This window comes from Tamandua tetradactyla, chromosome 2, assembly GCF_023851605.1.
Source record: "Tamandua tetradactyla isolate mTamTet1 chromosome 2, mTamTet1.pri, whole genome shotgun sequence".
NCBI lineage: Eukaryota > Metazoa > Chordata > Mammalia > Pilosa > Myrmecophagidae > Tamandua > Tamandua tetradactyla.
The window spans coordinates 185,342,447-185,365,249 of record NC_135328.1 but is presented as its reverse complement, the minus strand read 5'-3'; the positions used below and the strand labels follow the sequence as shown (position 1 = coordinate 185,365,249).

Sequence of the window (22,803 nt, the reverse complement as noted above, 5' to 3'; positions counted from 1 at the left end):
GTGGGACCCCAGAGCTCCCCTCTGAGGGGAGGTCCCCTCAAATTGCTCCTGGAGAGCTCTGGGAATCCCAGGGAATGGGATGCTCAGAGAATTAGTCCATTAGGTCCTCTCTCCATTTTCTTCTTCTTCTCAAAATCCCAGTGATGCTGTCCCTTGTCACTGCCAATGCCCTCTGAAGGTACTGCTGCTGACGAAGCTCAAGGAGAGCTGATATGACCGCTGTGCCTGCGTGCGTCAGCAATGAGGCCACCATGGACCAAAGTCAAGAGAAGCAGCAGTTAAGGGCTTAGTGTTCTGGAGTCCAGAAGATCTGGGTTTCTATTCTGGCTCTGCCACTCACTAGTTCTGTGACCTTGAACAAGGTGATCAACTTTTCTGAACCTTGGTTTCCTTATCAGCAGAATGGAGGATAATAAAGAACCTACTGTGCTGGTTTGAATCTGTTATGCACCCCCAGGAGAGAATTCTACCACTGAGCCACCATTGCACCACTCTACTCAGCCTACTTTTTAATGCATATTAGGCTGGGGCATAGCCCGGAAGTAGGAGGATGTTCCCAGGAGAATTGGCATGGTTCTCAAAAATAATTTCAGCATTATCCCCATTATAGGCAAGGTTCAGATTATGGAAGTTTTAGATTATGGGGATTTCTCTTCCTCAACATAGATTTAGACTGTATTGTTGCTGAGAATAAACACTTGTCTTTCATAGGTGAGTATGAATGTGTATGTGGGATATTTGATCCACATTTTACCACCCTACTGTCATCCCCACAGTAGGCCAAATGTGAAAAATAAGGAGAAGACATAGCCCATCAGTTCTTATTGATAGAAAGACCTTAAAAGGACAGAACCTTAAGGATCAAAATTGCTAGGCCATGATATTATTATAGACTGAATAACTCAGACTTTGGAAAGTGTTCTGCTAAGTGTATCTTATCCTGTTGATCCTATTCCCGTGTGGTGTAGAGGGTAAGGTTTCCTGCACAGAGATAGAGATTTTACCCAGGAGATAAATGAAGAGGTGGTCTCTTTCTGTGGGCATAAGGAAAGAGGATCTTGAGCCAGGAGAATAAAGTTGTAGAGGTCTGTGTTGAGACAGCAGCATCATGGAGCAGATAAGGCCACCAGTGGGGCTGGGGAGAAATTCTGCTGGGCATGCAGCAGTCATGGGAAGAAGGGGGACCTTGAAAGGAGGAAACAAAACGGGTAAGGGACAGGCCACGAGCAAAGGTTTGGGTGACCCCAGAGAATTACTCTTGGTTGGAACAGAGGGTAGAGGGAAATATTCAGGAATAGGTAGGAGAGGTGGGGGTGGGGCTCCTCAATCTCAGTCCCATGCCCATTAAGTCAGATAATGGGCGAGATCTGGTCTCCTCACCTGTTCTCTGCAATATGGAAAGGTACTTGGTATCAAGTAGGATGGATCTGGTCACCCAAGGAACACCCCCACGTATCACATGCCCTACCCTTCACCTCCTTCTTCCTGGTGGTCAGAGAAGTCCTAGAAGGCTTTAAGGAAGGCTACTACACCTTACTTCGGCATATTTTCCCAGGAAGAGGAAGCAAAGCTGAAAGTCTCCAGGAAATGCAGTGGGATGAGGGGAGAGATTGAAGAACTTGCTACAACCTGCCTCCTCCCCACTACCAACCCCTACCCCAGCAACATAAACCCAGAGCCTAGAGTTCAGAGGAGAGACCATATCCTACTTGGGAAGGTCTAGAGCCCAGCCCGGCCCAGCACTTAGACCCAGAACCTACAGCTCAACACCCAGCCCAGTGCTTATAACACAACCTAGAGTCTAGAACTAGCAGCTCAAACCAGTCCAGCCATAGTTCAAAATCCAGCTCAGAATGCAGAACTAAAGCTCAGAGTCAAGAACCCAGGCTGTAAAATTCAAAACACATCTTAGAGCCAATCCCTTCACTGATACCAACAAGGTCTTGATCGCTATAGAAACCACAACCCTTTCCCACATGAAAAGTTAGAATGAGCATAGCCCAATATCCCTAAAGAGTGGGAGAAAGATCAAAGAGAAGGTAGGGCTTAACAAATGAGTACAATTGTATTATATTGATATTTCTTTCAGTCTCCAGTATCTTAGAGCAGTTAGAAGTAAAAACCTAAAATTGTGGAACTATCACCAATACCAAACTCTGAAATCTGTTCTGCAACTAATTGTTGTGATGTGCTTTGAATTTATTGCTTTTTCATACATACGTTATTTTCACAAAAAAGAAAAAAAGTCAATTGTGATGTTAAATGCACAGCTATATGATGATACTGTGAACCACTGATTGAACACTTTGGATGATTACATGAGATGTGAATGTAATATATATCAGAAAATAAAAAATGAAAAAAAAAAGTCTTGAAACCAGGAAGAGCGATTCCTCCTACTTTACTACTTTTCAGAATTATTTTAGCTATTCTAAGTTCCTTTGCAGTTCACATGAATTCCATACAAAAATGCTGCTGGAATTTTATAGGAATTGCATTAAATCTGTTAATCAATTTAAGGAGAATCTTTTTACTTCTCTCATCAGCACTGTGTAGTTTTCAGTATACAAGTCCTATACATATTTTCTTACATTTACACCTAAGTATTTCATTTTTTTGCATGATTGCAAATGATATTATATTTTAAATTTTGGTGTCCATGTGTTCACTACAAGTATATGAAACGACAATTGGTGTTCTTTTTTTTTAAGATTAATAAATTTATTGAGGGGATAAAGCAGGGAGGAAGCAGGTGGGAGAGTAGAAGGGAAAAAGCAGGTAGGAGCCTGAAACTGACTCCCTCCTGGGGAACCAGTAGGTAGAAAGAGAAAATGGCCCCTACAATTGGTTTTAGCATGATTTAAAAAAAAAATGAAGTTACAGCCAAGTCCTACACCTAAAACCTAGCTGTCAGCCTAAAATCCAGAGCTCAGAGGGCCCAAAGCTCAAATCCCAGAATTCAGCCCTCCAAAAGTTCAGTCCCACCCTTAAATCAAAGCTAAGCCCAACATTTAGATAGAGTCCAGAGCAGCCCAGAGGAAATTCCTGCCACCCCAAGAGCCTAGAACCCAACACAGACCCATTTCAGCTCCAGAACTCAGAATTCAGCCTAAATGTAAGGTGACCCAGAAACTCAGGCCCGACCCAGAGCCCAGAAACTCCTTGATGAATCCTTCAGAGGAAGGGGAGGCCAAAATTGCAAGCTGAGGAGGGAGAAGTCCAGACCTTAGCCCTGCTTCCAGCACAGGGGGGTGGAAAATGGGCATGGAGGTAGGTTATTTTGGTCCTTCTAGCGCTGGTTCTGGAGTGTCATCCTGGGGACTCAGAGACTGAAAAGAACATGCCCTCGGGCTTTCTCTGCAAGGACTGTGCCCTCAGAACCCCAATGGAACAGGAAACAGAGTCCTGCTGCCACTGACCTGTTATGGGACCCTTCTGTGGTGACTGAACTGTGTCTTGGGTTTGCTCTGTATTCTGTGCGGTGTAGACCTACTGTAAATAGGATCTCTTGAAGATGTTACTTCAGTTAAGGTGTGGCCCAGATGAATCAGGTTAGTCTTTAATCTGGATTACTGGAATCCTTTATAAAGAGAATGAAATTCAGACATAGACAGAGAAAGCTGCAGGAACAAGCTGGAACCCAGAGTGGAAAGGAGAAGATATCAGCTCATGCGTTGCCAAGTGACAGGAAAGCCAAGGACTAAGAATCTCTGGCAGCCAGCCCCAGGGAGAAAGCCTCCCCTTGCTGAAGCTTTGAATTTGGACTTCTCCTAACTTCAAAACTGTGAGCCAATAAATTCCCATTGTGTAAACCAACCCATTGTACGGTATTTGTTTTAGCAGCGGGGAAACTGAAACACCTTCTTGACCTTGCTTCTCCTAGAAAGGAAATCAGGAAGTGCTTTATTTAGACCCACAGACCCAGAAACATAGGAGGAAGAGTTATTATAGATCATTCATTTATTCTTTTATTCATCAAACATTTATATGATAGGTGGGTTTAAAAGCAAATGGATGACATGGTCAGATTTGTTTTAGAACATCCACTAATTGTTGTTGGAGACTGGATCAGAAGGAGAGAGGCTAAAAATAGGTGAGAATAGTTAGGGTATTGCTGCATCAGTCCAAGAGAGATGAGATGAGGGGTCTGAGGGTGGCACGTGGCAGCGTCATCATTATAAAGTCCAAATGTGGTCATTTTATCCCTCTATTCAAAATCTTTTTAATGGCTCTGCTACTGTCTTCAGAATAAGGAAGAAAAGTTTCCTTTCATCTTCTGAACCCCAGTACCTACCAATTTCCCATCTAGAAAATGCCCAGCCAAGTCAGGTTGTTCACTGTTTCTACACCTTGTTTCCTCCATCACATGTCCTTGCCTGTGGCACTGTGTTTGCCCAGCCTGCCCTTCCCTGTCTCAGGATCTCCTAATCATCCTAAAGGACACTAGTCCACATCACCTTCTCTGTGACTCTGTAAGCTTCCCAGACGCCTCAAGCAGAATCTGCTGTTCCTCTTTTGTGCAGTCAGATAGGTCTCCAAATAAGCCTTTGTCACATCATTTTGTAACAGTCCTGCTTGCGTTTGTCTCCTCAAATAGGTATGAACCTGTAAAGGACAAGATCATCCATGCTTTATCCATTTCTGTGTAGCTTCATGGGCCCAGGATAGGCTCAATGAATGCATTGACAAGGATACCAAGTGTCCTTTCTCTCCTTAAGGCCCCAGTGCTTTGTTTTTTTTTTTTAGAGTACTTGTAGGTTTCTAGGCAAATCATGCAGAAAGTGAAGAGTTCCCATACACCCCTTCATAGACACAGTCTTTCCATTGTGACATTTTGCATTCATATGGTACTAGACACCATGTTTTTAATCTCAGAAACTTAGTAAGAACTTTGTTTTTCCCCCGTCTACTAATCAAAGACATATATCCTGTCAATCAGAGGGAAAGGACAAATGAAAGAAATATGTGAAGAGTCAAACCTGAGATTTGTTTGGCACATACATGTTGTGTCACCAGATCATTAGGATTATTACAGAGAAGATAAATGAGGAGGAGAGAAGTTAAGTGAGTAGCCAATGAAGACTAAAGGCAGAGATGGATTCAAGCCCTAATGAACCTGACTCCAGGTTCTTTAACTGCCCCAGCTATGCTCTTATGTATTGCTCTTAATCAGCATGCGATCACAGCATTATCAAATTGTTACCATGCTGAATCTGGAACCAGACACCAAATGCCCATAGTGGGGGCAGAAGGTGACTTCTTAAAACACTGACTCCTAGTGGGAAGCTACAATTATGTAATGCTGGGTTGCCCCATATACTTTTTCTGTGTGTCCAGGTGGGTAGAAGGAGGCCCAAAGAGGGAGCAGGATTCCAGGAATCTTCTGGGCAGGATCTGCTTCTGCCACCCTGGCCTCAGTCCAGCAAGTCATTCCCTGCAGGAACTTGACATGAGAATGAGGAGAGTTCAGGGCAGAGTCCTGACAAGCCAGGAAGGGGGAGGTACTGCTCAGGCATCAGCCCCCACCCTCCTCTGAGGCCAGGTCTCACCTGATCGCATGAGCCCTGGAGCTACCTGGCAGGCTGGTCCCACCCCTGGTGCTCACACAGAGCTGTACCATGGCCTCAGGTGGCAGAGTTCTCTGTCTAAGGCTGATGTTGCCTATTCAGTCATTCTTACATCTCTCCAGAAGTCAGGGCCTTCCCAAGGGAGTAGGGCTTTCTCTCTTCTGCTAGGAAGGACCTTGGACTTGGGGGAGCCCAGGATGAAAAGACAGGGGCACTGGTTGAAGGAGAGGCATCACCTATTCCAGGGAATCTCCCCTTGGCCCCAGAGAAATGAAACTCAGAAGTCAGACCCAGACCCGAGTCCAGCCCCAAACCCAGGACAGAGGGCCTCTCTGTGGAGCAGTTCACAGCCTCGTGAGATCATATGGGTTAGTCTTGAGGCTTCTCTTATCCCACAACTGCCAAATCAACATCCGGGCAGGAACTGGCAGCCTCAAGTGGCTTCAAGGGTCCTGAGATATTTCCTCCCCAAAGAGCCTCTCTCAGGGCCCTCAATACTCCCTCTTTCCTACTTTCTGCCCGGCTTCCTCCTTACACAGCAAACAAAGGGGCAAGGTAGAGAACAGGCTGAGCCATGCCTAACGCAGCAACTGTTCCCAGGAGCCCTTGCTCCAGGGTCTGCCTAATTCTTACCTCTCCAACCTGGCCATTCCTTCGCCTTATGCCTCAGGAGCACCACCACCCAGGAGGCAAACTTGCAAGTAGCTGCTGAGTCTAAACAAGTTTCAAGGCTTGGGCTGGGTCCTTTATCCAGAAATCTGGATTTTAGAGCATGGAAGAGATCTTACCATTGTATAACATACCACAAGCTACCCCACCTGGCAACACTAGCATCTGTCAACACTTTCACTCAGCAACAATATCCCAGAAACAACATCCAACATCAGACACCTGGTAACACTGGCTGGCAGCCTCCTAGTGCACCAGGGTCACCAGCCCTCGATCTAGCCCCCAGCCACTTACCATCGAATTCTCTCCCCTCTGATCTTACTTGCTAAGATTTTTCCCAGGGCACTAAGAGTGAGTGACACTACTACTACGACTGTCACCAGCACACCACCACCACCACCACTACTAAACATTTTTGAGTGCTTATTGTTTGTCAAGCAGTATTCTAAGGACTTCACTTAATCCTCATACTAACTATGAGATAGCTGCAATTATTATCCCTATATGATAGATAGGGAAACTAAGGCTCAGAGAGGTTCAGTAATTTGCCCAAGAGTAAACTGTAATAGTAGCACTGGGCTATGAAGCCGGATCATTTGTCTCTGGGATCTTTGCACTCAACTCTGCTGCTCTGTGCACCAGGGAACTCAGGGGTCCCAGGAGCCTCCACAGAGGCCCTCAGAACAAATAGCATCTGCCCTGCGAGGACACAGGCAGGTGGAGAGCTGCAAGGGGTGTTCTTAAATTTTTTTGCTCTAGATTGAGGCTGGGCTAGACCCAGAAGAGGTCACAGGGAGGGGAGCTGTTTGTCTGTTCCTCAGGGAGAAGCGCTTGCTTTCACTTGTTCTAGACAGAAAGAACATTGTTTTGAAGAATGGGCCCAGGTCTCTGCTCCAGGCTTTCGAGGCTAGTAGACCTGGTGGGGTTATCCTTTGCCACATGGACTGGAGCCTCAGTAAATCCCCTTGGGCTCCAGGCCTAGCAACTTGGGGCTAAGAGGGTGGGAAGGAAAATAGTCGAAGGGGACACATGGACAGGACTGTAGGCACCTGAAGGATGACATCTAATGCAACGAAATTCACTGTCAGAATAAAGGACCTGACTCTGGGTTTATAAAATCTCGTCCTTGCTTCTCTTCTCTTTGCCTCAGGCTCATCATCAGGTTCACAAGGAAATGATAAAAATTACCCCCTTGTTTCAGTTTGCTAAGTGCCAGAATGCAATATACCAGAAATGGGTTGGCTTTTACAGTGGAGATTTATAACTTACAATTTACAGTTCTTAGGCCATGAAAATGTCTAAATTAAGGCATCAACTGGATGATACCTTCTCTGAAGAAAGGCTGCAGGCATCTGGGATACCTCTGTCACATGGGAAGGCACATGGCTGGCACTGTGCCTTCACTGGTTCTTCTTTCTCAGGTTTCATTGCTTTCATTGTCTGGCTTCAATGGCTTCCTTTTTCAGCCTCTCTAGGGACTTTTTCTTGAGCTTCTGTGGGCATTTGTTTGCTTCTCTGGGGCTTTTCTCTCTATGCTCTCTGGGCTTTTCTGTCTTTTTTCCTCTCATAAAGGACTCCATAAAAGGATTCAGAACCACCTTGAATGGGGGGGGGGGGTCACATTTCAATTTAAATAACCTAAGCAAAAGGTCCCACCCATGATAGGTCTGCACCCATAGGAATGGATTAAAAGAACGTGGCCTTTTCTGGGGTAGATAACAGCTTCCAAACCAACACAGCCCTCCCCAGTGGTGTTATAAGGATAAATGAGATGGTATATACAAAGCACTTAGTACACTACCTGGTCAGCAAAAGAGGGTGCTCAATCATTGAAAACTGTTGTATCAGCAGTGCTCTGAGTCAGTTCATGGTGAATGAGTCTCCGGTGGTGTGTTACAGGGCTCTGTCCTGACCAACAATATGGATGGTAGAGCTAAAATCACAAGGGGCAAGCTGGATCTAAAATTAGAGAGTGAGAGGAAACAGTGGGCAACAGAAGCAGGATTCAAAACAATTTTGACAGGCTGGAATAAGTAAGATGACATTGTCCTGCTGTGAGCTTCAAGACACTGCACAAAGCCGAGGATGGGGGTGGGGACCCAACTTGACCCCAGCTCCGGTGAAAAGGGACTGAATGATTTAGTTGACCACAACCTGATGGGAACTGATCATGGGAGAGAAAGGCTCCAAAGCCCAGCAGTCTTAGGCTGCATTAACAGTGTGTTGCGTCCAGACTGGGGGAAATAATAGGCCCATTGTGCTGGCCTGGTCAGGCCATATCTGGAATCTTGCGCTGCTACGTTGACAGACTGGATTCAAGCCAGGAGGGGGACCAGGCCAGCTTCTGCTCCCAGGCACTGGTACTAAGTGCTTCCCATGCATTTTCTTGTTTCACCCCCAAAACAACTCCAGCACATACTTAATATTACCATTTTACTCACTGTTTGGATGCGGCCCACTCACATTGCTAAGGATAATTCCCTTTACTTAAAGTCAACTGATTGTAGACGTTACATACACCATGGTAACAGTAACAACTAGTAACAACAGCCACAACCAGGCCAGTGTCTGACCAAACAACTGGCCACCATAATCCTGCCAAGTCGACACAAAATAAGCCATCACAGAGGTTAATTAACATGAAACATACAGGTAGTAAATGGAGGAACCTGGGGCTTTCCTGAATGGGTTCCTCTTTTCCTTGTATCTGGGAAAGACTGAGAATTTATTCATTGAACACTTATTTACTAAGCTCCTACCATAAGTCAGGCCCCAAAACAAGGCAGTGGGGATACCTGCAGTGAATAACATGTGGTCCTTACCTTCACAGAGCTCATGGTCTGGCAAGGGACCCAATTCACTTGTGATACAATATGGGAGTGAATATTCTAGAGTTGGAAGAGATCAGAGATCACTTCATCTTATTCAAACCTTGAGAGAAGTTACAGCCCAGTTTCACACATCTCATGGAGGCCTGCTCATGCCCTGTTCACAGAATTAAATTGCCTTGCTTTGGCTCCACCTGGGGCCCAGAGCTATGCTCCCAGAAGATGGGATTTGTACAAGGAAGCTCGGTGTGGCTGGCCTGGAGCAGCCAGACCCCATCTCTTCTCCAGCAACCAGGTATTTAAAGAAAGGAAAAAGGGGAGCCTGACACTGAGCAACCACAGGGCCAGAGGTGAGTGGCCTCTGAGAACCCTAGCATCCTCTTCACCAATCAGGGTAAATTGGCATCCACCTGGCCTCTGGAGGTGATGTTAGCATAAGAGACCCAAGGGCAGAAGAAAAGACTGTTTTTTGGTTCTCACGCTTGGGCTCTGCTCTAGCCTAATATCATTTCATCGCCTTTCAAGGACCTGATCACAGCACACACACACTCTTTCTTGCTCTCTTTTTGACCCTTTCGTTGATTTTCTCAACCCAGAATGCCACTGTAGCCCTGTACCTCCCAGGGTTTATTCTTGGCGGGGACACACACACACACACACACACATTCCATGCAACCTTGTGGTAATTTATGCCAAGAGGGACAGAGCAGGGCTGATAAGAGCAAAGGCTCTGGGGTCAGAGGAAACCTTCCAGGACTGGCTCTGCCACATAACAGGTTTCACTTCTCTGAGCTTCCTTTTTCTGGGCTGTAAAGTGGGGATAATGATAGTACCTCTTCCTATGGTGGTTATGGGGGTTGAATGGGATATAGGGGAGGCCATGCTATGCCTGTAGGAACCTCTCCGTCAAAAGCGGGCGTCTTTATCAGTGTACTAGTGGCAGTGGCCCCACCTCCTCCCCACAGTCTGAGCTCCCAGAAGGGACCAGAGTTACCTCAACTTTCTCCCCCGTTGCCCAGGGCCGCATAGATGCCAAGAGTCTGTGTGGAGGTTCTGCAGGGAATGGGTGGTCTTGGGAGAAGAAAGAGGGGCGTCCGAACGGAAATTCCAGCTCTCTGTCCTCTGGGCTAGGAAGATGCGATCTGACTCTGCGTTTTAAAGGAGGGGTGGGAGGGGGGCAGCGGGCTTCCGAGCACCCCCCTTCCTAGGAACGGGGCTCAGAAGTCAGCGGTTGCCAGCCCGACTTAGAGGGAACTCACTCCAGGGACCTCAGGCAGGTCACTTTCAGCTTTGGGTCTCATCCTCCTCGCGCGCGCCAGGTGGATCTCCGGCTTTCTCTCCGGGTTGCACCGGGCGCACGCAGCCGGATGCCGGTTCCGGGGCTTGGAGAAAAAGGCTCAGTGGCGAGGCGCCGCCGGGCGGGTGGGGCAGACACCAAGGCTGGCGGGTGCGGGGATTGGCTGGAGGCGGGGCAGCGCAGCTCCGGGATTTGCCCAATCCGAGGGCGCAGGGTCGAAGTTTAAGAGGCGCGGAGCCGGCGTGCTGGGGAGTGTGTTCCTAGGCGGCCCACCGGGCTTACCTGTGCGCGGCGACCGTGGCGGCGGCGGCTACGACCCGAACCCAGGGCGAGCGGAGGCCTGCCGGGCAGAGGAGCGTCCCCGTCCCAAGCGGCGTGGCCCGCGGGTCATGGCCAAAGGAGAGGGCGCCGAGAGCGGCTCCGCGGCGGGGCTGCTGCCCACGGGGATCCTGCAAGCCGGTGAACGCCCGGCACAGGTGAAGGTGAGGGCTCGGCACCCCCGTGGAGGGCAAGGTGGGAGGCATCTGAGATGGGCACGGGGGGTCATGGGGGTGTGTGTGGCTAGGCCTGGTCTTAGGACAGCTCGGGATACCCGGGAACAGGTGGGCCTAGGGGTAGGAGAGGAGCCGGGATGCCGGTAGGAAGGGGGTGATGAAGAAGGTTTGTAGACGTCGGCGCCCGCTTTTCCCCGCCGCCTCTCGGGAGGATCTCCGCCGGCAGCTCGACGTGGTGACCGGCTCTGCCTAGTAGATTTCTGTTCCTCTTTGCTGAGCGGCTCGGGTTTGCCGCTCTAAGAGCCGCAGAGACTGCAGAGATCTGGGGAGTCCCCTCGGTTCCCCTTTTCTCCATTCCTACATCCACACTCTATGCGTCACCTCTCCTCCACTCTGAGGGCCGCTCAAGTTCATTCATAAGAACAAGGGCTTTTTGCTTTTAAAGGAACCGACCTCAGCTGGCAGGCGGTTTTGTGTGTGTGTGTGTGTGTGTGTGTGTGTGTGTGTGTGTGTTTATCCGCGCCTGCGCGTGTGATGCTTTGCGCCTCTCCACTAATCGATCCCATCACCAGCCCTCTGGACAGAATGAAAGCAGGCAATAGATGTCTGCCTGGGAGGTGGCCCTTTTCCTTTTAATTTTATTAACTGATCTTGGGAAGGAGCCAGGCTGAGCAATTATGCTGTTACAATCCATGAGCAATCTCTACTTTCCCTGGGGGATCTCTCTAGTGCCCCACCCTAAGAGGGCCCAGCCCTGCCCCTGGAAGTCTCTTCTCCTCTCTCCAAGGTCCCCAAGGAGCTGGGCAGAGGACAGCGCCTGGTTTGCCTGAAGCTCTGACTGCCTATAGGGGCCAGGGACACACTGGGACAGATGGAAGGAACAGCTGTGCTCACAGCCAGCTGAGCCTAGCCCAGACAGCTCTCTAGATCCCTCACCCAGTAGGCAGGTGGGTCCCTGCTTTGAGCTAGGGCGGGGGCCAGACTGGGCTCAGGCAGCTCTTGGCAAGAGGATTTTCAGGTTGTGGCAGTTGGTGCCAGGTGGGGACAGGTCTAGCTGCTGAAGCATGCTCACCCTCTGTGACTTGGAAAGAAACATGGCTGAGCCCTGGAGGGGGAGTTCTTTAGGTATGGTTTCTAAGGAAACTAATAAGAGTTTCTTTAGAAACTGGGGTGGGGGTGCTGAGAGGTTACTTACTCAGAAATATGGAGACCCCCTTTCCAAGTTCCTAAGAACAGAGAATCTCTCCCTGGCAGGCAAGGCAGGGTTTCTCCTGAGTGAGCTGGTTGAAGGGATGATCCTGCCTCTGGAACCTGCTAGGATGGAGATGAGGAACTTGGGCCTCTTTTCATTCTTTCCTCCTCTTCCTAGAAAGAACCAAAGAAGAAGCAACAGTTGTCCATTTGCAACAAACTTTGCTATGCGGTTGGAGGAGCCCCCTACCAGGTGACAGGCTGTGCCCTGGGGTTCTTCCTGCAGATCTACCTGTTAGATGTGGCTCAGGTGAGTGGGCTGAACCCTCCATGGCTCCCCCAGCATCCTGAGGTGAAAAGGGCTAGGGATTCCCCAGTAGTTTCACTCAGTTATTCACAACTGTGAAATGGGACCAGGAATCCTTACTTCGTTGCCTATGAGTCACAGTAGATGAGTAGTAAAAAGGCTTTGGAATGTACCCAAGAGGGTTATCTGTCCATCTGCAGAGTCTTAGCTGCCAAGGTCAGGCAACTCCTCATTGCCTGGTGAGAGCGACAGAGCCTGAAGGAGTAGGTGGTGATGTGGAAAAGAATGGGACATGTTGGTGATGCTGTTCTTAGAAGAGGCTGGCACACCGTGTCCCTGGCTGGATGGCAGCCAACTGGCTTGGCTCGGAGGTTAACGGATGTTGCCAGGCTTCTTGAAGAGGGGCATTCCTTCTTCACGTAGGGAGCAGAGGGCACATCAGTAGGTAGAGGGGCTCTCAAGTGCTGAGCTAAGGGTACCCCAGTACACAGGGCCTTTGACTAAGAGAGGCACTTACGGTGGAGCAGGACTCCTCTGTGCTTTGAGAAGCCTTGGCCAGCAGCCCGGTATCCTGAGAATTCACCCTGTCTGGATGGGAGAGTGGGAGGCTGAACAGCCATGGCTCCCAGGGCTTGGGCTTCTTACTGGCTGACTTTTCTAGGTAGCATCTGACTTTGCAAGCAGGGTATCTTAGTTGTATCCACTTATGGGGGGAACATTGAGTCCCAAAAAGTATAAATGACTTCTTTCAGCAGCAAGTTTTCCAGCAATTGCCATGGGCTGGGTTGTGAGAGGAGTGCAAGAAAGAGGAAACTGCAGAGTGTGAAACTATTGTAGTGAGTGCCAGAGCTGAGGAGATCAGATTGGTGAGAGTGCAGTCAGTGTGGGAGAGGCCACTGGCTCCCGGAGCAATAGCAATCGCAGGGCCTGGATGGATGCAGAGGAGTACAGAACAACTATCTATTTTGGCCTAGAAGGCTTGGGGAAAGGAGGTTAGCTTGAGAGGGCAGAAATAGGCTATTTTTTGGAAAATATCTGTAGACTCCTTTTTTTCACATGGAAGATAGAGTTTGATCTGTAAGACAGGGATTATAATTTCCATTTACAGGTAGAAAAACTGAGGCCTAGTGTATTCACCCAGCTAAGGCTAACTCTAATACCAGGAGGTTGGGGCTTAAAGCTGTGAGGGGAAGGGAAAGAAAGGAGTCTGAATTTATTCTAATTGTGCGTGTGTTTTCAAGGGCAGTGGAGGGTAGAAAATAAAGGGATGAATCTGGGAAAGCTTCTGGGAGGCACATAGTACTACTCACTATTGGAGAACTTTTGTGGTTATTTTATTAACAAGGCAAATAAGGCTGTTTAAGGCCTGGGAGGGAACAGCATAGGGTCCTGAGGACATGGCTGAGAGGAGGGGGCTCCTGCTTTTCCCCAGTAAAGACTCAAGTGGGTAGAATGATCTGGGTAGAGGGTCAGCTTCTGCTTCTTCTCCATGCCAGGTGGACCCTTTCTCTGCCTCCATCATCCTGTTTGTGGGCCGAGCCTGGGATGCCATCACGGACCCCCTTGTGGGCTTCTGCATTAGCAAATCCTCCTGGACCCGCTTGGGCCGCCTCATGCCCTGGTGAGTGGAAGAGGCTCTCTTCGAGGTTGCAAAAGTGGGACTTCTGGCCCAGCATGTCTGTTCTTTGTTTCTCTATCTCCCTGGAGGGGTGAGAAGAAGGAATGACGCAGAACCCCAAGTGTGTCAAAACCCCAGCTCAGGCCCAGGCCCTGGCATTGGGCACCCAGCCAGCTCACTCCCAGCTTGGCCCCAGGGCTGGGCTGGGCCCCTTCCCCTGGCCTGGCCTCCTCTCCATGGTGAAGCTGGTACTCTCACTACTCCTACTTTCTCGAGCGGCAGAGGTAGTGTTGCATAGTGGATGAAAAGGTTGCACTCTGGCTCATATTATCTCTGAACCTCAAGTTTCTTCATCTGTAAAATGGGGATAAAATTTATGTTGGAGTGGGGCGGTGCAATGGTGGCTCAGTGGCAGAATTCTCGCCTGCCATGCTGGAGATCCTGGGTTTGATTCCCAGTGCCTGCCCATGTAAAAAAAAAAAAAGAAAAAAGAAAAAGAAAGAAAAGAAAAATGTTTGAGTGAGGATTAAGTGCTTTTTTTAAAAAAACTTAATATGCCTGGTACATATTCAGTGAAATTAGAACTAGTTAATTTTTCCCTCAGGGTTGCTCCTGGCAGGGCGGGGGGGTCATATCCATAACTTCTGAACTACCTTTCCCCTTGATAGAGCCTAAATGGCTCAGCCCAAGAAGATGGGGGCGGGGGGGGGGGGGTAGGGTTCAAACAGCAGTGGGAACAGACAGGATAGGCTGACGGGGCTGGAGTTCTGGTTCCCTCCAGGACATCCTGCTTCAGGGGGTGGGGTGGAGGGGGCTGTACCCCTTTCATCTCCAGCCCATCCAGGCTCAAGTGGGCGCCTTCCTGCCCCAGGGGCGCCTGTACCTGGTCTCCAGCCTTCAAAGCTCTTCCCGTAGCCCCCAACCCCCCCCACCAACAGCTTCCTTTCCCACGAGGGCCCCCTCCCACTCCAACCCGCCAGCTCCTGGCTAAGACCCAGGTTGGACTCTTTGATCAGGCTTCTTCAGCCTTGGGCAGGACGGCCTGCCTTACCTGGGTAGGCTGCTCTTGGATTCAGAGAGCAAGAGCACCAGGCCGGGTGCCCGCCCGCCTCCTTGGCAGCCTGCGGGAGGCGGGGCTCAGCTGCCACATCTCCTCATGAGGCCCAGCCAATGGGAGGCAGCAGCCCGGCCAGCTCAGTGTGGCAGTGCCCAGGGGTTACTCCCAGTCACATTGGGTTCCTCTCGGCTGCTCAGCTGCTGAGGGGAGAGAATGGAGGGTTGGAGGAAGGAGCCCTTGTTCTCTGGGCAGGTGTGGCCACCAGTTCGGGGAAGTTGCTGCAGGTCCTTCTGGCTGGTTTCTGATTTAGTGCAGTGTCTGTGTATGTGTCCTCACCTGCCTGGGGTAGGGGTCCCTGTCTTGGTGTGACCGCTGAGTGGTCCCCCTGCCCTCGTACCTGTGTATACACATCCAGGCTGAGGGACCACTGTGCAGGTGCCCTCCACCCTTACCCCGGTTAGGACCAGGGCCCCTCCTCAGGCCTGGAGTCCCGACTCCTTTCAGTGTAGGAAGAGGCTGAGCCTTTTGGGAACTATGAGCCCTGTGGCTCCCTCTTCTCCCCAGCCTACATTTAAATGTCTGCCTGTATTTAAACCCTTCCCTTCAGACCAGGAAAGCTTTGACGGCCACTTTACCTGGAGCTTCTCAAGGCTGTCCTGTGAGGCAAGTGTCAGCAGGGCCACACGGCGTGGCCAAGAGGCAGCAGGACTGGACCCAAGTTCTGACTCCTGTTCCGGTGCTGTCCAGCACAGCACCCTAGTGCAGGCCTGTGCTCCAGAGCCCTGGACCCCCTAGTGCTGCCTCTCCCGCTGAGCTCTCCTCATGTGATAATCACAGCAAACACTATGACCCAATGTTTATATCAACTCATTTAAGCCTCAAAAGAGGCCTATGAAGTAGAGCCAGAGTCCTTCCAATGGCCTCTAAGGCCCGGCACAGTCTGATGTCCCATTTCCTTTCCAACCCCATCTTCTAATTCTCACTTCCTTGCTCATGCCACCCCAGCCACCCCAGCCTTCTGGCTGTTTCTCAGACATAGCAGGCATGCTTCTGCCTTAGGACCTGTGCCCTGGATGTCTGCAGGGCTGACTCCCTTCACATTTAAATCCTGACGCAGACAGTACCTCTATGAGGCCCATCCCATCTTCCCGGTTGGAAGTTGCATACCATAATTCGCCTCCAGTCCCCTTTAGCCTACTTTTCTCCATAGCACTTATCACCTTCTAACATGTTATGTAACAATTTATTTCTTTTATCTGCTCACCAACTAGAATGTAAGTTCCACGAAGGCAATGATTTCTGTGGTTTGTTCATTGATGTATCCAAGTAATTAGAAGAGTGCCCAGCACATAGTAGGTGCTTTTATTATCTTTATGTTACAGATGAGGAAACTGAGTCTCAGAGAAGTTAAGTAGCATGTCCAACACCAAGTTATAGTTAATCAGGAGAGCCAGAATTGGATCCCCAGAAGTGTGGTTCCGTGGGCTATTCTTTCAACCACTGCACTCTCCTGCCTTTCTGTACTGTCATGAAGTTAGTCCTTCCTGAGGTCTAACCACTTGTGGTGATGTGGGAAACTTACACTTGCCCCCTTACAGTTATTTTATTAGACCTGATCCTCCAACCTTCTTTGCCTGGAGTTGATCTCCCGTCCCCCACCCCAGCATCCCCCTGTGTGTACACATGTGAACATACAGCCATTGGGATTGCTCCTTCTCCCTGCCTCCCCACCTCCCTGTGTCACTGCCTGAGGTCTCAGCTTCCATTCTCAGCTCCACCAGCCCATAGGAAGCCCCTGTCTCTGGAGCCCTCGTTTCTGGAGAGACATTGGTAAGACTCAGGACTTGACCTTCACATGTGCAGTGCTGAGGATCTTTCAGTTCCAGAGGCCTGGCCCCAGTCCCCCTTTCTGGGCCTGGTCATCAGCCTCTTCCCAGAGGCCCTGGGGCAGGTGGATTACGGGGAGGAATTTCCTTCCCAGTGGGCACCCTGTGGGCCGGAAGCCCAGGTTGGGCCCAGCTCCTGGGGCTCTGGCATCCAGCCCCCCCACCTCAGACCTGCCCCTTCCTCAGGATCATCTTTTCCACGCCCCTGGCCGTCATTGCCTACTTCCTCATCTGGTTCGTGCCTGACTTCCCACGAGGCCAGGCCCTGTGGTACCTGCTTTTCTACTGCCTTTTTGAGACACTGGTCACGGTGAGTGTGGGTGCCTCCCCTGGGTGTCTGTGGAGATCGGGAGTGCCTGGGGACTGCAGGGTTGGTGCCTGAAGCTGTTCCTGTCTGTCCATCGTCTGACTGGCTGAGGGTCTCTCTTCCATGCCAGTGTTTCCACGTTCCCTACTCAGCTCTCACCATGTTCATCAGTACAGAGCAGACCGAGCGGGACTCTGCCACTGCATACCGTAAGTCTCTCCCTTGCCTGCCCAGTCCCAACCACCAGGGAACTTGAACTCCTCCAATCCCAGACCCTCCTGCCACACTTCTTCCCCTCGGGGCCCATCTATCCACTCTTCTCTTGGGAGTGGATGTGAATCCAACTTAAAAACTACACTCAGGCCCTTTTTGCTCTGGTGAGGGCCAGAGAGGTGCAGGAACTAGTCAGAGGTCACACAGAGCAAGGCTGAGTTCAGGCCAAGGCGCCATCTGTTCATCCTGCCTGGGCCTGCCACCATCACACCTGGGGCCTGTGCTGTCAGATGGATGGGATGGCTCCCATCCATCTGACCGTCCTCCTTCGGGTCCACAAGCCATGAACCTGTCTCGAGGGCCTCCTTTTCCTTGCCCAGGGATGACAGTGGAGGTACTGGGCACAGTGCTGGGCACAGCAATCCAGGGGCAAATCGTGGGCCAAGCAGATACACCTTGTCTCCTGGACCCCAGTGTCTCCACAGTGGCCTTGGAAGGAGCCAATCGCACATACAGCAACATCTCACTTAGAAAAACGGTGAGGCCCACTGGCAGGGCAGGGACTTGCGGAGATGAAGAAGGATGGGGTGGTTGGCGGTCATCCTACAAAAATAGTAAAAGCTAGTGTTTATTAAGTGTTGGACCATTTATCTACAGTGCTGTTTATATGTTCACTCTGCAGATAAGAAACTAAGGCTTAGAGAGGCTGAGTAATTTGCTCAGGGTCAAAGAGCTGTAAGTTGCAGAGACTAGATGTGGGGAGGTTTGAGATGTGGGGAGGTTTGCACTGTGGGCTCTCAGCCTCCAGCCTGGCTTCTTTCCATTTTGTTCATCTGAACTTTGCCCAGCCTTGGGTAGCAGCAGCAAGCCCAGGATGATTCTCCCATTTCATAGATAGAGATAGTGAGGCCCCAGAGAAGGACCTGGCCCAAGATTATTGAGTGGGGCTCCTGAGAATTGGGGTGAGATCAGACTGATTGTCTTTCTGTCTGTACCTCCTTCACCCCACTTTATAGCAAAATGCATACCTGCTGGCGGCAGGGGTCATTGCCTCCATCTACGTCATCTGTGCTGTCATCCTGACCCTGGGAGTGCGGGAACAGAGAGGTAAGAGGAGCCCCCGGGAGGGGCGCAGGTCCCAGCATGGTTGGCTGTGCACCCTCTGCCTTGGCCTTAGGCTTTGGGAGGTGCCTGTGCCCTCACTGCCCCTTCTGGCCCCCAGAACCCTGCAAGACCCAGAAGGAGTCCATGTCTTTCTTCCGTGGTCTCCGGCTGGTCATGAGCCATGGCCCATATGTCAAGCTCATCACTGGCTTCCTCTTCACCTCCCTGGCTTTCATGGTGAGTGGGGCCTGGCATGGCCAGCCTGAGATGGGGGTGTCCTGGGCGGGGCGGTGGGATAAGCAGAGGACTCTGCAGCATGGAGGACACTATGGGGGAGCTCAGCCCTAACATCACCTCCTTCTTTGCTTCACCTGCTGCATCCCCAGCTGGTAGAGGGGAACTTCGCCTTGTTTTGCACCTACACCTTGGGCTTCCGCAATGAATTCCAGAATCTGCTCCTGGCCATCATGGTAGGTGTGGGGCCCGAGGGCGTGTGAGCCTGGGCACAGGTGCTGTGTGTTATGAGATGGTTGTCTGGATAGCCAGAGGGCATTTCCCAGGCTAGCCAGAGATCATGAAGATGTGAAGGAGGTTTCCCAGAATATTTGGTTGGAGCTGACTATTTAAGAAAGACTTGGGGGTTGGAGGTAGGGATTGTAGGAGAGACAGAGGTGCATAATTTTGATGTGCTCAGAGGTGTGAGAAAGCAGGATATGAAAATGAGACTTCATTTCTTCTGGGGAGCCTTCAAAAGTACCTGCCAACTTCCTCCTCATTCCCCAGATGTCTTCTGGCTGCTGCTGAGCAGGGCTGGGAGAACTTTTTGGGATCCTGGGAAGGGTTCCATGACCCTAACCCATCTCCCTCATTCCCCTTGTCCACCCACACAGCTCTCAGCCACATTCACCATTCCCTTCTGGCAGTGGTTCCTAACCCGCTTTGGCAAGAAGACGGCTGTGTACATTGGAATCTCAGTGAGTAGGGCTGGAAGGGTAGGGCCTAGGCTGAGCTGAGGGTTGCTGGGGGGAGCCTCCCACCTGACCCAGCTTCCTACACCCCTACCCCCAGTCAGCGGTGCCATTTCTCATGTTGGTGGCTCTCATGGAGAGTAACCTGATCGTCATATACATGGTAGCTGTGGCAGCCGGAATCAGCGTGGCAGCTGCCTTCTTGCTGCCCTGGTAAGTATGTATAGGCCCAACTGAGATGCTCCCAGCCCTGCACCCTGCCCCCACCCCCAGGTCTGGAATTCCTTGGGGAGCATTCTCCCGCGGCTTCTCCCCATACCATTTTGCAGATCCAGGTTGGAGGTGGGGCAGGTCTGCCCTGTTCAGTTGTTCAGGTTGTGAACTGTGCAAGAACCCCTAGCCAAGGGGACGAATGGAGGCTAAAATATGGCCTGGCACCACTTACCAAGCTAAGCACCTAGAGTGGTGCTACTTCAGCTCAGAGGAAGGGGCCCTGTTTACTAACTAATACACATGAAGGTAGCATCCCCTCACTGAGCTGTGTGCCTGTGAGGCTGCGTCCTTCCAGGGGGCCACCTCTTGTCATTGGCACAGAGACACTATATAGGCCAGTGGTGAGTGGGTCCTCATGGCTGCCCCCTACCTGCACAGGTCCATGCTGCCAGATGTCATCGATGACTTCCACCTGAAGCAGCCTCACTCCCATGGAACCGAGCCCATTTTTTTTTCCTTCTATGTATTCTTCACCAAGTTCGCCTCTGGAGTCTCACTGGGCATCTCCACCCTCAGTCTCGAGTGAGTGGGGTGGGGGTCTGGAGAGGGGCTGGGCTGGTGGGGCCAGGTCGCAGGTGCCCCGTCCTCACCACCCCCCGGGTCCCACAGCTTTGCAGGGTACCGGACCCGTGGCTGCTCCCAGCCTGCGCCCGTCAAGTTAACGCTAAAGATGCTGGTGACCATGGCTCCCATCGTCCTCATCCTGCTGGGTCTGCTGCTCTTCAAGCTCTACCCCATTAACGAGGAGAAGCGGCGGCAGAACAAGAAGGCCCTGCAAGCTCTGCGGTGAGAGCGGAGGGGGCTGGGACGGCAGGGGTGGCGAAGGGCAGGGATTCATCCAGCCCCAGCCCTCAGTGTGTGCCTCCTCACACGGCCTGCCCTGTGGCCAAGTCCAGGCTTACCTCCCACGCGGTCTTCCCTTGATGGTCGCCTCTGCCCCTCCCTGCTGCCGATTCATGATGATGGCAGCTCCCGTTTCTGGAGCGCTGGCCTAGGTGCCAGGAGCTGCACTGAGTAGTTTTACAGGTATTCATCCAGCAAAAGCATACCGGATGCCTACTGTGTGTGAGGCGTTGTCCTAGGGGAGCTTACGTTTTAGGGAATGGGCATTCATTATCTCCTGGACTCCCAGCAGCCCTCAATGTCAGGTTTTAGGCACCCCACTCTGCAGATGAAGAAACTGAGGCTTAACCAGAAAGTGCCACGGGCCCAGCTGCTAAGAGTAGAGCTGGGGTTTGAGCCCAGTCATTCTGACCCCAGAGCTTGTACTTTTCGTTTTTTTTTTTCTCTTTCTTTTTTTATGCTATATTCCTGGGGTCACATTTCATTCTTTTTCCATGTGTGTGTCCCGTTATTACAGCACCATTGGTTGAATTTTTGTTTTTGTTTTTTCTTGGTTTTGCTTGTTTAGTTGGTTTGGGGAAGTGCATGGTGAGAATTCTCACGTGGCAGGTGAGAGTTCTACCACTGAACTACCTTGCGCCCCCCAACAAAGCTTGTACGTTTAACCACTCTTGTGGCGTGCAGGACCCCAGCTGTAGCCTGAGCTCTGCCTGTCAGGAAATCAGAGTGCAGGATGGAGAGGGAAATGCCAGTCCATCAGCCAGCCCAGGCCAGAGTCTAGTCCTGGGGATGGTAGTTCCCTGTGGGCAGCAAGAACATGTTTACAAACCAACCAGCGGTTTCTGTGCTGAAAGTAGTAGTGAGCCAGCTCGCTATGTCCTGTAGTTTAAACTGTTCTGACAGCCAGTGAAGACCGCAGGGCTGAGATCCTGTGAGGAACGAGGCAGGTGGGGCTGGGGAGGGGTAAAGAAGCTTCCTCTGACCTGTCTCCTCTGGCTCTGCAGAGAAGAGGCCAGCAGCTCGGGCTGCTCTGACACAGACTCCACAGAGCTCGCCAGCATCCTCTAGGGCCTGCTGGGGTGCCCTGAAGCCACCACGCACAGGGGCCCAGGTTCCCAGGCCGCACGGAGGGATCAGAGCCTGCTCCCCACATGCAGGCCTCCAGGTGCCAAGGAAGGGAGCTGAAGGCTCAAGAGTGAGCACTCCAGGACCCCTCCTGCCACCCCCTTTGCCTGCCCACAGGGCTGGGCCCTGGGACTGCTACTGTGAATATGCCAAGGACTGACTGGGCATTGCCCAGAACACTAATGTAGAAACGTTTTATACAGAGACTAATTAATAACTTAATGACTGTGTACATAGAAATGTTTGTGTATGTCTATGTCTGTGAGCTATTAATGTTATTAATTTTCATAAAAGCTGGAAAACCGAGCTGCCTCTTTCTGTCTTTGTCCTCAGCCACATGCTGAGCCCCTCTGTGCCAAGACTCAGCCGGTGCAAAGGAACACCAAGCCATGGGCACTGCTGGGTGTGGTAATGTGCCCAGAGGTGTGACAGCAACGTCAGTTAATATTTACTAAACACCTTCTCTGTACCAGGCACCCATGGAACCTTTCCATTTGCTTTTCTGGTGTTCTCATTTAGTCTTTGAAATGATCTTGCTAAGTCAGGCTTGTCCCCATTTTAAAGTTAAAGAAACCCAGCTCTAGCGTCCACAGGGACAGGAATTGAACTCCCTGGAATTCCACCCTAGGTCTGTGAGATTGTGGACTGGAATAGAGGGAAAGGGGAGATGAGCGTGGGGCTCTGCAAACCTTAACCCTCCTGCCGGTCCCGTGTGTAAGAACAGCTGCTCTGGCCCTGCCTGTGCTCTCTGCTTCCCTCCCTGTGCGTGCCTTAGCACGTGGGGCTGACTATGCTGGTGCAGATTTTAGGACTCTGCAATTGGGGCTCTGAGGAGTCCCTGGAACTTTTTCCACAACTGTTATTGATAGGACTGGAGAGTGAGAATGTAGCTGGCTGGGTGTGTTGGGGGCGGGGGTGGGCTTTCACCACTGGTGTGCCAGTAGAAAACCACCTCTGACAGGGAGAGCTGTGGTGGGCAGGCCTAGGTTGTAACATACACTGATTTCCATGGTCTTATGGGGTGAATTGTGTCCCCCCAAAATGATATGTTCGTGC

The 22,803-nt window shown here is 51.0% G+C and overlaps 1 protein-coding gene and 1 long non-coding RNA gene across 6 annotated transcripts; one reads left to right on the top strand and one right to left on the bottom strand.

Moving 5' to 3' along the window:
• Positions 1-2,860: 2,860 nt before the first annotated feature.
• On the bottom strand, positions 2,861-10,487 carry LOC143674439 (uncharacterized). Of its 4 annotated transcripts, XR_013171056.1 has the most exons (6): positions 10,059-10,487; positions 8,038-8,195; positions 6,201-6,325; positions 5,550-5,748; positions 5,321-5,443; positions 2,861-4,605 (listed from the first exon to the last, which is right to left on the bottom strand). It is a non-coding gene; the product is annotated as an uncharacterized LOC143674439 (long non-coding RNA). The 4 variants fall into 4 exon arrangements; XR_013171055.1 differs by lacking the exon at positions 5,550-5,748 and having other exon boundaries at positions 10,059-10,484; XR_013171057.1 differs by lacking the exons at positions 5,550-5,748; positions 6,201-6,325 and having other exon boundaries at positions 2,862-4,605; positions 10,059-10,483.
• Positions 10,488-10,606: 119 nt separating this feature from the next.
• Positions 10,607-22,051, top strand: MFSD2A (MFSD2 lysolipid transporter A, lysophospholipid). Of its 2 annotated transcripts, XM_077150151.1 has the most exons (14): positions 10,607-10,843; positions 12,225-12,356; positions 13,850-13,974; positions 17,101-17,224; positions 17,352-17,430; positions 17,815-17,972; positions 18,451-18,541; positions 18,657-18,775; positions 18,925-19,008; positions 19,429-19,512; positions 19,607-19,719; positions 20,158-20,301; positions 20,389-20,565; positions 21,627-22,051. In XM_077150151.1, exons 1-14 carry the CDS (start codon positions 10,751-10,753, stop codon positions 21,688-21,690), a joined length of 1,587 nt encoding a protein of 528 aa, XP_077006266.1. In that variant the 5' UTR covers positions 10,607-10,750; the 3' UTR covers positions 21,691-22,051. The 2 variants fall into 2 exon arrangements, with proteins under 2 accessions (XP_077006266.1, XP_077006267.1); XM_077150152.1 differs by lacking the exons at positions 10,607-10,843; positions 12,225-12,356 and adding an exon at positions 13,114-13,219.
• The last annotated feature ends 752 nt before the right edge of the window (positions 22,052-22,803 follow it).

Coding starts and splice junctions, on each gene's coding strand:
- MFSD2A (XM_077150151.1), top strand. CDS start 10,751: ATGGCCAAAGGAGAGGGCGCCGAGAGCGGCTCCGCGGCGGGGCTGCTG. Junction 12,357..13,849: donor ACCTGTTAGATGTGGCTCAG/GTGAGTGGGCTG, acceptor TCTCCATGCCAG/GTGGACCCTTTCTCTGCCTC. Junction 19,513..19,606: donor CTGTGTACATTGGAATCTCA/GTGAGTAGGGCT, acceptor CCCTACCCCCAG/TCAGCGGTGCCATTTCTCAT.